This window comes from Molossus molossus, unplaced genomic scaffold, assembly GCF_014108415.1.
Source record: "Molossus molossus isolate mMolMol1 unplaced genomic scaffold, mMolMol1.p scaffold_m16_p_8, whole genome shotgun sequence".
NCBI lineage: Eukaryota > Metazoa > Chordata > Mammalia > Chiroptera > Molossidae > Molossus > Molossus molossus.
The window spans coordinates 67,693,279-67,708,621 of NW_023425402.1; the positions used below are offsets into that span (position 1 = coordinate 67,693,279).

General features: G+C 40.9%; 1 protein-coding gene across 2 annotated transcripts in view; it reads right to left on the minus strand.

Annotated features, from left to right (window-relative positions):
- Positions 1-15,343, minus strand: part of METTL24 (methyltransferase like 24) — a 102,255-nt gene that overhangs the window by 47,802 nt on the left and 39,110 nt on the right. The window contains exons 3-4 of one of the 2 annotated variants that reach the window (XM_036249223.1): positions 12,684-12,823; positions 41-269 (exon numbers count right to left, since the gene is read on the minus strand). In XM_036249223.1, the coding sequence (XP_036105116.1) occupies positions 41-269; positions 12,684-12,823 (369 nt within the window). The remainder of the gene's footprint in view (positions 1-40; positions 270-12,683; positions 12,824-15,343) is intronic. The other variant, XM_036249224.1, reaches the window with a different exon arrangement.

The following is a 15,343-nucleotide window of genomic DNA, read 5'->3' on the forward strand; positions in this document are numbered from 1 at the left end:
TCATTTTTCTTAATTATAAAATCAAATGAAAAAATCTTACCTTGTGATGCCCAAATTCGTTCAAAATGGTTCCCAATTTTCTGGTGTTGCTATGTGGTTTTTGGGCAGCAACAGCTGGATGGGGGTCCCGCCAGTCGATGGACAAGCGGTGATACCAAAGGTGCTGACTCTCCAGAATGTGAGCTGACGTAACACTAGGATCAAAACGATGCACTTCACATCCATTGTTGGCCATGCTAACCTCAAAATGGGTGTCATCACTTCCCAGCCTGTAGAGAAAGAGGAGGATGGAAATCAACACCAAAAATCATGGAATGAAGCAAAAAGTGTTGGATTGACAAAATAACAGTTCCAACGCCAATTTTCTTAGTTATATCGAGCTTCCTTCTATTTCAACACATGGCTAATGGTGCACATTTACAATCCCTCTTTCATAAATAGTACTATAGCTAAAAGCTTCTGGATGAAAGAAAGTAGGGGAACTATCGGCTAAACAAACACAGACCAGAGAATCACATGTTCAAACACGCAGAAGCATATCAAATGTTTTTTTTTTTTAAGATGTAAACCATATCCCTGGCCCGTGTGGCTCAGTTGGTTGGGCATCGCCCATGCACCAAAATGTTGCTGGTTTGATTCCAGGTCAGGGCACCTGCCCAGGTTGCTGGCTCGATCCCCAATAGCGTGCAGGAGGCAGCTCAATGTATCACTCTCACACTGATGTTTCTCTCTCCCTTTTCTTCCTCTCTCTGTAAAAATCTATTCAGAATCTTAAAAATAAATAAACATAAAAAGTAAAGCATAGTAGCAATGAAACAATGACTATCTAGCTGTCTTAAAAGATTTCCTCAGAATATGTCAAAAATATAAGCCCCAGGATCAGTCCCTTAGGGAGAGGTGCTTTCTACTAATGAGGTAATTGGTCTCCACTCTAATGGCCACAGTTGCTACGAGGCAGCTCAATTTAAAGACAACAGTTGTTTTCTTAGGAATAGACTGTACTTTAAAATAGCACTGTAGCCCTGGCCAGTTTGGCTCAGCGGTTAAAGCTTCGGCCTGCGGTCCGGAGAGACCCGGGTTCGGTTCCCACTAAGGGCACGTACTTCGGTTGCAGTTTGTCCCCAGCCCTGGTTGGTTGTGCAGGTGGCAGCCACTCGATGTGTCCCTTCACGTCGATGTTTCTCTCTCTCTCTCCCTTCCTCTCTCTCCCTCCCACTCTATCTGTACAAAAAATGGAAAAATATCCTCGGGTGAGGATAAAAAAAAAAAATAGCACTGTAAACAAAAGGCAGATGTGCACGGTCCTACTGGATCTAGTACTCAAGGAGCAGAACAGGTTCCTCACCTAAAATTCACATCAACAGGGGAAAGAAATTAAAGTACTCAGTAGGTGGCACATCATGTACAAAATTCATATACTTATAAACTTCTAATTTACTCAAAAATATTCTTTATTTAGTGGTATAAGTTTCATCACTTTGATTAAAGCATCAATTTGAATGAAAAACATGAAATTAACTGAAAAAAGATTATTTTTTAAAATGTTGATTATGGAGGAACCGAAAAATGGCGGCGGAGTGAACGGAGCTACACAGACCGTCTCCCAGAACCAAACTGGAATTACAACTATAACACAGACAAATCGACGGGAAAAAGCAACAGAAAAGCAGCTTGCGAGGACCATACAACGAGGGACACTGACTCCATCCCGGAGAGGGAGCCACAAACAGCAGAACACCAACACCCACAGGGAGAACTTGACAGGCTCCAAAGCCCACAGTGATAGCCAAAATGGTGAAACACAGAAACAGAAGCCAAATGAAAGAGCAAGACACCTCCACCGAAGATGAGATCAATGCGGAGCAATTAGGCATGTTAACAGAGCTAGAATTCAAAGCCATGATCTTGAGGAAGCTGAACAGCATGAGTAAGGACATAGAGACACTGAAAATAAGCCAAATGGAAATTAAAAACCAACAAGAAGAGATAAAAAATGACATATCCGAAATGAAAAACACATTGGAAGGTTTAAAAAGCAGAGTAGGGGAAGCTGAGGACCGGATCAGTGAATTAGAAGACAGGGTAGAAAAAATCAACCAATCAGAAAAACAAAAGGAAAAAACTATTAAAAAACAGGAAGACAGCTTAAGAGAACTATGGGACAACTGGAAACGTAATAATATTCGCATCATAGGAGTCCCCGAAGAAGAAGAAAAGGAGCAAGGGATAGAGAATATATTCAAAAAAATAGTGACAGAAAACTTCCCTAATTTGGTGAAGGAAGAAGGCATTCAAGTTCAAGAAGCACAGAGAGTCCCAAGTAAGAAGAACCCAAACAGGCCCACACCAAGACACATAGTAATTAAAATGCCACAAATTAAAGACAAAGAGAGAATCCTAAAAGCAGCAAGAGATAAGCAACACGTTACCTACAAAGGGAACCCCATAAGGCTCTCAGCTGACTTCTCACAAGAAACACTACAGGCCAGAAGAGAATGGCATGAAGTAATCAAAGTCATGAAAAACAAGAATCTGAATCCAAGACTACTCTACCCAGCAAGGCTATCATTCAAAATAGAAGGTCAAATAAAGAGCTTCCCAGACAAAAAAAAAGGCTAAGGGAATACATTAGCACCAAACCAGCACTGCAAGAAATGTTAAAAGGACTGCTGTAATTAGCAGTAGAAATGGGAAGAAAAATAGAACCACACTAAACAAAAATGGCAATAAATAAGTACATAAACGTTAATGGATTGAATGCTCCCATAAAGAGACACAGAGTAGCTGATTGGATAAGAAAGCATGACTCATCTATATGTTGTTTACAAGAGACCCACCTCTCAACAAAAGACTCACATAGGTTGAAAGTGAAGGGATGGAAAAAATTTTTCCAAGCAAATGGAAAGCAAAAAAAAGCTGGGGTAGCAATTCTCATATCTGATAAAATAGATTTCAAAATGAAGACCATAACTAGAGACAAAGACGGCCACTACATAATATTGAAAGGATCTATCCAACAGGAAGATATAACCTTGATAAACATATATGCACCCAATATAGGAGCACCAAAATATATTAAAAATCTTCTGGAGGACTTCCAAGGAGAAATCGACAACAATACAATCATAGCAGGGGACTTCAACACCCCATTGACAGCACTGGATAGATCCTCTAGGCAAAAAATTAGCAAGGAAACAGAGACTCTAAATGAAGCACTAGACCAAATGGATTTAATAGATATCTACAGAGAATTACACCCCAAAACTACAGAATACACATTCTTCTCAAGTGCACATGGGACATTCTCAAAGATAGACCACATGATAGGACACAAACTAAATCTCTACAAGTTCAAGAAGATTGAAATCATATCAAGCATCTTCTCAGATCACAATGGCATGAAACTAGAAATCAATTGCAACAAGAACATGCAAAGACATTTGAACACATGGAGGCTAAATAGCATGTTATTAAACAATGAATGGGTCACCGAGGAGATCAAGGAAGAAATTAAAAACTTCCTGGAAACCAATGAAAATGAACACACAACAACACAAAATCTATGGGATGCAGCGAAAGCAGTTCTGAGAGGGAAGTTCATAGCACTACAGGCCTACCTCAAAAAACAAGAAAAATTTCTAATTGACTGTCTAACCTCACAACTTAAAGAATTAGAAAGCAAAGAAAAAGAAAACCCCAGAGCAAGTAGAAGGAAGGAAATAGTAAAGATCAGAGCAGAAATAAATGACATAGAGACCAAAAACAGCAATTCAAAGGATCAATGAAACAAAGAGCTGGTTTTTCGAAAAGATAAACAAGATTGACGGACCCTTAGCTAGACTCACCAAGAAACAAAGAGAGAGAACCCAAATACACAAAATCAGAATTGAAAGAGGAGAAGTAACAACCAACACCACGGAAATACAAAAGATTGTTAACAACTACTATGAACAACTATATGGCAACAAATTCGAAAATCTAAGCGAAATGGACAAATTTCTAGAAACACACAGTCTCCCAAAACTATTTCCGGAAGAGATAGAAAACTTGAACAGACCAATAACAACCAAGGAAATTGAAGAGGTAATCAAGACTCTCCCAGCAAACAAAAGCCCAGGCCCAGATGGCTTCACGGGGGAGTTTTACCGAACATTCAAAAAAGAACTAACACCCATTCTCCTCAAACTATTTCAAAAAATTCAAGAAGAAGGAAGACTTCCAAACACGTTCTATGAGGCCAGCATAATTCTAATTCCAAAACCAGAAAAAGACACTACGAAGAAAGAAAACTACAGGCCAATATCCCTGATGAACATAGACGCCAAAATCCTGAACAAAATATTAGCAATTCGGATCCAGAAGTACATCAAAAAAATTATTCACCATGACCAAGTGGGATTCATTCCAGGGATGCAAGGCTGGTACAATATTCGCAAATCAATAAATGTGATACACCACATCAACAAAATGAAGAATAAAAACCACATGATCATATCAATAGATGCTGAAAAAGCATTCGACAAAATCCAGCATCCATTTCTGATAAAAACGCTCAGCAATGTAGGAATAGAGGGATCATATCTCGACATAATAAAGGCCATATATGAAAGACCTACAGCCAACATCATACTCAATGGACAGAAACGAAAAAAATTTCCATTAAGAACAGGAACAAGACAGGGATGTCCACTTTCGCCACTCTTATTTAACATTGTACTGGAAGTCTTAGCCACAGCAATCAGACATGAAGAAAAAATAAAAGGGATCCAAATTGGAAAGGAGGAAGTGAAACTGTCATTATTTGCAGATGACATGATATTGTACATAGAAAACCCTAAAGACTCCATCAAAAATCTATTAGACTTAATAAATGAATTTGGCAAAGTAGCAGGATACAAAATTAACGTCAAGAAATCGACGGCATTCTTGTACATCAATGATGAACTCACAGAAAGAGAAACTGAGAAAATAATCCCATTTACCATGGCGCCAAAAAAATTTCGATACCTAGGAATAAACTTAACCAAAGAAGTAAAGGACCTATTTGCAGAAAACTACAGGTCATTGAAAAAAGAAATAGAGGAAGATATAAAAAAGTGGAAGCACATACCCTGTTCATGGATTGGAAGAATTAACATAATTAAAATGTCCATACTACCCAAAGCAATCTATAGATTCAATGCAATCCCCATCAAAATACCAACGACATATTTCATAGAACTAGAACAAATACTTCAAAAGTTCATATGGAACCAAAAAAGACCCCGAATAGCCACAGCAATCTTGAAAAAGAAGAACAAAGTAGGTGGGATCACAATACCAGATATCAGGTTATACTACAAAGCGACTGTAACCAAAACAGCCTGGTACTGGCACAAGAACAGGCATATAGACCAGTGGAACAGAACTGAAAACCCAGAAATGGACCCAAGGCAATACGCTCAATTAATATCTGACAAAGGTGGCAAGAGCATACAGTGGAGTAAAGTCAGCCTCTTTAATAAATGGTGTTGGGAAAATTGGACAGCTACATGCAAAAAAATGAAACTAGACCATCAACTTACACCATACACAAAAATAAACTCAAAATGGATAAAAGACTTAAATGTGACCCGTGAATCCATAAAAATTCTAGAAGAAAATGTAGGCAACAAAATTTCGGACATCATACGGAGCAGAATTTTCACTGATACATCACCTAAGGCAACAGAAATAAAGGAGAAAATGAACACATGGGACTACATCAAACTAAAAAGCTTCTGCACAGCAAAAGAAACAATCATCAAAATGGAAAGGCAACCCACTGTATGGGAGAACATCATTGCCAATGATGTATCAGATAAGGGGTTAATTTCCAATATATATAGAGTGCTCATACAACTCCACAAAAGGAAGACAAAGAACCCAATTAAAAAATGGGCAGAGGAGCTGAATAGACACCTCTCCAAACAGGACATACAAATGGCCAAGAGACATATGAAGAAATGCTCAACATCACTAATCATCAGAGAGATGCAAATTAAAACAACAATGAGGTATCACCTCACACCTGTCAGAATGGCCGCCATCAACAAATCATCAAACAACAAGTGTTGGCGAGGGTGTGGAGAAAAGGGGACTCTAATACACTGCTGGTGGGAATGCAGACTGGTGCAGCCACTATGGAAAACAATATGGTGCTACCTCAAAAAATTAAAAATTGAACTTCCATTTGACCCAGTGATCCCACTGCTGGGAATATACCCTAAGAAGCCTGAAACACCAATCAGGAAGAATATTTGTACCCCCATGTTCATAGCAACACTATTTACAATAGCTAAGATCTGGAAACAGCCCAAGTGTCCACCAGTAGACGAATGGATCAAAAAGCTGTGGTACATATACACAATGGAGTACTATGCAGCGGTAAGAAAGAAAGATCTCTTATCCTTTGAGACGACATGGAGGGACCTGGAAAGTATTATCCTAAGTGAAAGAAGCCAAGCAGAAAAAGACAAATACCACATGATCTCACTTATATACGGAATATAATGAACATAACAGTCTGAGGAATACAGTAGACCCAGACACATGGAAGTAGGGCACAGACTGACATCCCTCAGAAGAGGGGATGGGGGGTGGGGGGGTGGGAAGAGATAAACCACAGAACTTATATGCATGTATGCATGACCAATGGACATGGACAACTAAGCCGGGGACAGGGTGGAGGGGGGGTAGGGTGGGGGGTGCCAATGGGGTAAAAAGGTACAATATCTGTAACAAAAAAATAAATAAAAATTCATAAAAAAAAAAAAAAAGATTGTGTACAAAAAAAAATAATAATAAAAAAAATAAAATAAAATGTTGATTATGGCTTCTCTGCCCAAAATACTATAATTAGATATAATTTAAGGTACCAAAATCCTGCCCTGATTGGTTTGGCTCAACAGTTAGATCTTGGGCCCTTGTACCAAAGAGTCACTGGTTTGATTCTGGTCAAGGGCACGTGCCTCGGTTGCAGTTCATTCCCAACCCCTATTGGGGTCGTGCGGGAGGCAACCAATCAATGTGTCTCTCTCACATTGATCTCTCTCTCTCTCTCTCTCTCTCCCCCTTCCACTCTATCTGAAAAATCAATGGAAAAATATCCTTGGGTGAGGATTAAAAGAAAAAAAGATACCAAAATCTCATAGCGTTATCTATAATACATTGACCAAACCTGAATCCAGTGCAGAAATACTTCACTCTCTTAGACTCTACTATTTCAGAGTAGTTCATAATTTATAAATATACTAGCTCATTGGATAACAATTATTTACCTGATTCTAGTTACCTACAAAATAAGTTTTCAGTACAGTGATTCTCCACATAGACATCCTTTTTTTTTTTTAATCCTCATCCGAGGACATTTTTTTTTTTCCCCTTTTTTGTTCAGATAGAGTGGGAGGGAGAGAGAGAGAGAGAGAAACATCAATGTGAAAGGGACACATTGAGTGGCTGCCACCCGCATGACCAACCAGGGCCGGGGACAAACTGCAACCAAGGTACATACCCTTAGCGGGAACCGAACCCGGGTCTCTCTGGACTGCAGGCTGATGCTCTACCACTGAGCCAAACCGGCCAGGGCCACATAGACATTCTTAATACTCTTATTTACCTTGTGTCTCCCTGCACTCCCACTACATTGCTCTTTTCTTCCCTGGGCCCATGCACGTCAACCTCTGCTATCCCTCAGCTACAATTCTCTCTATCCTTTCAGCCTAGATCCATCACTCCTTTCACAAACTCTCTCGTTCTTTTACCAAGAGATCCTGTTTCCTATTTTCAACCTTCTATTGAACCCACACAGTTCAGAACATTGTAATCTCCACTAAATTTTCCATGAGCTAATCTGGTGTGGCAGAATGATTACCTAAGGGTAGAAGGGATGAATGTGGCACTGTTTCAGGTACTGGGTTATTCTTTTAAAAGTATTCTTAAGAGTACTAAGGTGAGTGTCCTTCATGTTCCCCAGGAATCAAAAACTCAGGGCATAAATACATAAAAAGATACTCAAGCCCTGGACAGTTTTGCTCAGCGGTTAAAGTGTTGGTCCGCAGACCAATGAGTCCTGGGTTCGATTCCAGTCAAGGGCAGGTACTTCAGTTGTGGTTAGTTCCCGGCCCTGGTTGGGATTGTGCAGGAGGCAACCAGTCAATGTGTCCCTCTCACGTCAATGTTTCTCTCTCTCCATCTCTCTCTCTCTCTCTCTCTCTCTCTCTCTCTCTCTCTCTCCCTTCCTCCCATTCTATCTGATGACAAATGGAAAAATATCCTCTGTTGAGGATAAAAATTTTTTTAAAAGACCCTCAAGATCATTAGCCAATAGAAAGAAACAAATTGGAACTTCAGTGAGATACCACTTCACATCCACTAGAGACTAGCAATAAGGTGGCTATCTTTTTTAAGGCTATAATAAAAAAGACCAATAATAATCAGCATTGGCAATGACGTGTAGAAATTGCAACCCTCATACATTGCTTGTGGGAATTTAAAATGGTATATATCCAAGAGAAATGAAAACAAATGTCCACATAAAACTTACACATGAATTTTCATAGCAACATATTCATAATAGCCAAAAAGTAGAAACATCTCAAATGTCCCTCAACTGATGATTGGATAAATAAAATGCAGTACATCCATACAATGGAATATCATTTAGCAATTAAAAGAAATGAAAAACTGATACATGTTATAAACTTATGCAAAAACGTATGTGAAATGAAACAGCCAGTCACCAAAGGCCACATATTCTATGCTTCCAATCATATGAAATGTCCAGAATAGGCAAATCTATAGAGACAGAAAGTAGATTAGTGGTTGCCTAGGACTATGAGGTGAAATGAGGGGTGGGAAGAGGGTTGGAAAGAAATTGGGAATGGCTGCTACTGGGGTACAAGGCTTCTCTTGGGGGAGGTGATAAAAATGACTATAGTGACCAAAAACCATTGAACTGTACACTAAATGAGTGACTTGTGTGGTATACAGATTATATCTCAACAAAGCTGTTAAAAATTTTTAAAATAAAAATCAGAGCAGGTAAGGGAAGGTTTTTAACCCACACCACTGCGGGTGGAAGGGCTGAAGGAAGTATGACAATTAGCATTTCCCCAGGAAAAGGGTCCATCCTTCATCCCAGCAGGAGCCACAGAAACTGCACAGACGATCATCTAGCCTGATACAGACAACTGGATTATCTAGTATCGAATTATTAAAATGATTAGAATTAGATCTATCTACTGCCAACTACTAGAGTCAGAGATGTAGGTTTTCCAAAGCATAAAGGACATTGAATAATGGATAAAAATATTTTATAATTAATAATTTTTATTAAATGAGATTGCATAAAATGCCAAGATTGTTAAAAAATATATCCTCAACAGGGGTGATCTCACCTCTAAGAGAGAAAAGAATTTATTCTTGGGGGCAGAAACATCATCCTCTTTTTCCATATAAAGGACAGATATGTATGCTACATAAACAGATAATAGTATATCTACGGTTTAACATTTCATGGAGGTGATGAGGAAAAAATTTATCTAAAAAGTGTCCTTGGGTCCATGATTTTCTGATTCCTCATTCATATATACTACGAGCTCTTGTGTCAATTAAACTATTATAAGATGAAAAGTTTTGGCTATGGAGCTCAGTCATTGCTCTTGAAGTGCTCACAGCCACCAGAAGTCCCAGATTTTCTGTATAAAATGTTCTTGTTGCCTAACCATGTGTCATCCATCAAACCTTCTTCTGTCTTATGCTAAGAATTGATGTCTTCAACCCAAATGGTGCAACCCCCCAGAGAACTGAAGAAGAGATGAGAAACATTTGCCTGTGTATGATCCCACCTCAAGCGTTCCCTTACACTGTCTCTCCTGCCCCTGAAATACAATCTTTCACATGAAGGATGAACTAGGTGATTCTTCCCACTTCACTCTCCCTACCTCCCTCAGCCCCCAGCTCCCCACCAGTTCCTACCATCACCCCTCCACTCTGCACCCGGGACGACTTGCAGGGCTGACCTGTCTGAAGTTCTGCGGGAGATGATAATCTCATCTGAACCCACAGCCTCTGGTTTATCTTCTCGGTCCCCTTCTCCATAACACCATGTTCCTTTTCAGTGCCTTTTCTGTCCTAATCAGTCTAATCTACTCATTTCAAAACTGAAAAGGATCTGATTTTAATTTTCAACTGACCTTCACACAGAGTGTACTCTCCCCCCCCTCCCCAAAAAAGTAGTTTGCATTAACTGTAAAATAAAAGCTTTGGCTCCCAGTAAAGAAACTTCAGAGAGAAAGTGGAGGTAGGTGATACCTGCTCCAGTTCTTGGGGGTGGAGGAAGGGCAGGAAACAGACCAGAAGGCAGGGCAGTGAGCCTTTGTCCTCAGATCCTTGTGTCATCAGGTCCCTTCCTCCCTCTCACTCCAGGAGGGTGACCCTCAGTTAGGATGGAAATGACAGGGCACAGCAGTGGCACGCTGTTGCTGCTACCGCAGCCCTGGGGCTTGGAGCTCATACTGCCTGGATGTAGCGGCCATATGACCCACCTGCCATTTGCCCTCCCCACCCATCTCACAACTATCCCGATGCTCCCAGCGCTAGGAACCCATGCACCTCACTCCAGGAGCACCACTTCCGCCCTGGGTTTCCTCCTTCCTTCAGCATCAACGTAAATGCTGTCTGTCAGCTGCTGTTACATGCACCCCAAGCAAGCACTTCGCCTGAGAAAGGGGGCATGCTCATCTGGACCCTAAGTCCTGAGTAACAGTGTGATCAGCATACACATCCGCAATCCAAAGCCTCCTTTTGGGGGGCATAAGAAATCATTTCTTTAGTTTCCAGTTCTCAATTAAGCATCTTCAGGTTTTGAATCAAATGTTGGTCCTCATCATCTATTCATTTCTGTTTCCAGTGGAAGTCAACTGTTCTTATCTGCTCTTTACAAAGTTGATTTTGAATAGTGAACATTTAAGTGAAAATAAGAAACCACATTTTTGCATGTAATAATCTGAAATCTTACAGCAGAATTACCTTATCTAATGGCTCTGAAGGATAAGGAAAGCAAAAATGAATTTTTAAAATGCCTCCGAAAACAGCTTTCTCAGTTTCATTTTATTTGGTTCTGTGCTTTAAATAAAATTATTCCAGGGTGTAAAATATTAAGCGAATTATAAAGGCAGTTTGGAGCAAGAACATAAGACCAAGCTGAGATTTCCAGTTTGCATGTGGTACTCTGCAATTATTTTTATGACCTACTTTCATGCATTTTTAATATGACATAAAATAAACTCTCCTGTCACAACTTCCCATTCTCCCTATGATCTTGAAGCAGAGCCGGTGGGCTCCCAACAAAAGAACTCTGTCCTAATCAACTGGCTGAGCGATTTATTTCCTAATCCTCAAGCCTCCGAGTTTAAATCACAGCGTAGTCAGCTTCCCTCCGTTGTCTCCTTACCTCCAGCAATCATTTATGTAGCAAATATATATTGCGTGCTTATAGCTTATCAAGCTCCACTGATAGACACCATTACTCTTCATTTAACCCATGGAAGAATGTTTCTGTTATCCTGAAACTCTTATTTGAAACATTTGTGTGTTATTGTTTTAAAATCCACAAGAGTTCTTGTTGGGTAAGGTTTGACAAGCAATGATCATTCAGGCATCAGCACCTTTGGGTGGGACTCCACATCACCCAAATGTCGGCCCCTAACACTCGGCATTCTGGTGGGCAGCTGTCACTCTTGGGCCTGAATGTAAACCGTAGAGGCAATGAAACCTATTGGTGAAGAACAAGCATATGACACTTGGGGTCCCCAGAGCTTTTGTAAAGGACCTCAGGGATCTGGCCTGAGAACCTAACCACAAGGCTTCCACAGAGTCCATGGAACAGGGTGTTCCAAACAAAAATAACTCTGCTTTTTTGAGACATATATCATTTGTAAGTTCAGGACTGTTTAATGAGTACTGGTGCACTTGGTAAAATAGTTTCATTATTTTATATTCACCCTCTTACAAAAAGTTTTTGTAAGTTCAGGACTGTTTAATGAGTACTGGTGCACTTGGTAAAATAGTTTCATTATTTTATATTCACCCTCTTACAAAAAGTTTTCTAAATCCATTTGTACATTTGGGTCATTTTCAACCTGAATAACTGAATATCAACATTGCCCACAGTTTTGACAAAGTCTCATGGTTTCATAAGAGGTTCCTTTTCTCTCTTTTTTAAATGTCAAACTATACCCAGATTTATCATTGGCACGAAACATAAAAATCCAATAATGGCCATTTGCCTTGGGTCACTCATCATAACTGTGTATAAAATTTCTTATATCCTCACTGTTCTTTTTTTCAATATTTTTCTCTGTTTATAACAAGGATGCTCTAATTCTAGCTGGAAATCATTGATTTCCCCAAGAGGATCATCATTATGCTGAAAACTGAAGTTGCCAATTTACTACCCTCAATGAGAGAGAAAGTGGTCCTGGCCACTTTGGGTGATTGGTAACTACCCACATTACATCACAGACAGGTGAGTCTGAACAACGGCAGGAGGCAGAGCATAGCACCCGCTGTACACTGCACCCATTCATAACTTTGTGTTGCTAAAAAGACCTTGGCCACCTGCAGAAGTGTTTTTGTTTCCTCCTGCTGTGAAACGTACTCACCCTAAAGAGTAGAGACGGCACTGCTTGTTGCGGATTTGATGAGCTAAGCCAAACCTGTCATCAAGACAAACCGACCAGGGCTTCTTTGCAGGGCTGGAGTCCGTAGCAAGGCTGTCTGTGCTCACGTGATCACATGCAATCTGTAGGGATTGGAAATCAATGTGAATAATTTAAAGCTTTGGATGATAAATGGCAGGTAGGCACTTACTGATTCCCGGTCCCTCAAAACCATAGCAGGAGAGTTATGTCCTTCTCCACTGCTAACTACGTCCTTCCCCAGGGAAACGCACGACTGCTGTGAAATGTTCAGAGGAATTCCAAGTACCAGATTATAAATAACCTCGTGGAGACTCTAGGCAGGTTTGAAGGGACCTTAAAAGCTGCTACAGTCACATGCACAGAGCACACAGGGGAGAACAGGCCGGAGCGAAGATGGCGGGAGGAGGGGGCGGGGAAGGCTCCGCAGGCGTGTGTAAGTCTAGGAGGACGGACAGAAGCTGAGACCATGAAGGACATTCCAGACATGGAAAACAGTACTCCGAAAACACAGAGGTCTGTTACCCATAGGTTTTACTAAAAGTCGTGGAATACAGCCACAGGCATAGGTCTCAGAAGGATACAAGATTGCTGATTCCTTATCTCAGGCACAGTAGGTGGGGCCACCACCATCCAGATGGGTAGCATGTGTTATCCAAGGTTAACAGCTGATCAGAGGTCACGTGAAATTAATCCATAGTCCCTGCGAAGAGGACAATACGCTTTGTCATATGCTGTTCTAATGAGCTTCCTCCTGGGGGAGAGGAGCGAGGCCCCAGCCAGGAAGGAGGCGCTCCCTGAGCTAACCAAAGCACTTCTGTTAACTCATTCACCAATATTAGGTGAGAAAACCAAAGGGAAGCAAGTCTCTAATTTCAAATGCACACGAAAGTAAATACCTTTGTAAGGAGTTTCTGACTTCTGTTTGAGGTCGACACAGGGCGCACTGTGGCTGAGATTGCTGTGACCAAACAAAACAAGTCCGTGGCCAAGGCAGTTACCTTACTAGGGAGAGTGCTTCCCACCCATTCCTCAGAAGGCTCAGTCCTCATGATGCTCCACCAACCCTGCCGCAGCCCTCGCTGTCACACTACAGACCACAGACCACTCCAGATGCAAAAGGTGTTTTGAGAGTCACATCGGAAAACATAACAGCAAACAGTTTTGTTAAGAAGACATCCTAGGCTTGCCAATCCTTTTATTTAACTGTTTTTGCAAATTTTTAATCTGAAAAGAATTTACTGTGTGGCACTTATTCAACTAATACAGCCTCTCCCTTACTCTTGTAATCTAGGGCTGGGCTGGTAGAATCACCGGAGCACTATTTACCAGTGACTATGACAGAGTCTACTGCTAGAATTTGGACATTTTAGAGGGAAGCTTCAATAGTGAAACCCTATATATTTATATTCTTTTCCCTCAACCCAGTATCTCTGTCTACAACCACTGTTTAAATGGGAAAAAAAAAAAAATCATAAATGGAATTGAATTTTCTCCCAAGCAACTAGCACAGAATACATTTATTAACTGGGTATGTCAACATATTAATTTGTACAATTTATTCCTATCTTCTCCCACAAATAAATGGAAATAAATTATGCTTCTGTCTGCCCACCTCCTACTCTCCACCCACCCACCCAAAGGAGAAGTTGCTAATCTAATTACTCAGAGCTGTGTATTCACTGGGACTGTTTTCACTAGTGGGCAAGTTTCTGTGCCTTAAACATCAGCGCCTTGGCTGGCACTCCGTTCATGCCCTGCGTCCTGCAGCAGTTAGTCCAGGGCAGTGCTGGGGGCCTCCAGAGCACACCTGGTCCTCACAGCTAAACCATGTGCTCTAGGGCAGCTTCCTGGGGTACTTTTATGTAAGTGGTATGACAATGCCCGTCTGCTGTTGGTCTTTGTGTGGCCCTCTCCCTACAAACTGCCATAATGAAAGATCAGAATAGGGACGTTCTTATTCATAACTCCTTCCTGACACCATTAAAACCTAACTCTGGCCTCTCCCACCGTGTTTCTCAAGGTGTGGTCCACCTACATTCTGATGGACCTGGGAGAAACTTAAAAATGCATATTCCTGGGTGCCTCTCCAGATCTGCAAAATCAGCCTTTGAGGTTGACAGGCATCTTAACAAGCTCCCCGAGGCAACTTACACCTGTGACCCTTTGTAAAGCCCCATGGAAATGTTCAGCCGGCTCCCCTGTGCTTTAGCAAATTCAGGGAAGAGGCTACTCTTAGACCAGAGCTTTGATCTGAAAACACCAGCCCCTCCAACCCCACCCCTAACAAAGCTGGAAAGGCAGCCCCGACAGCTAGCCAGAGGCCTCTAAGAGTTAGGTAAGTTTTAAGGGTCAAGATTCAGGGCTTTGGGGTTCAGCTGCTCCTCCTTTGCCAACGTTGTAACTGCATTTTTATTCTATTAGAAATGATGCTTTAAGCGTTTCTTCTTCTCCCGCAGACTTCATCTTGCACAGATATATCCCTATTGGAAAGGCATTCTTTTCCACCTGATCTCTTTGCTAATGTTCCCCTTTCCTCTCCTAGTCCAAAAATAAAACACATTTTTCCACTTTAGCCATTTGCTAACCATCTCATTGATAGACATTAGTTTTTTTAAAAAAAC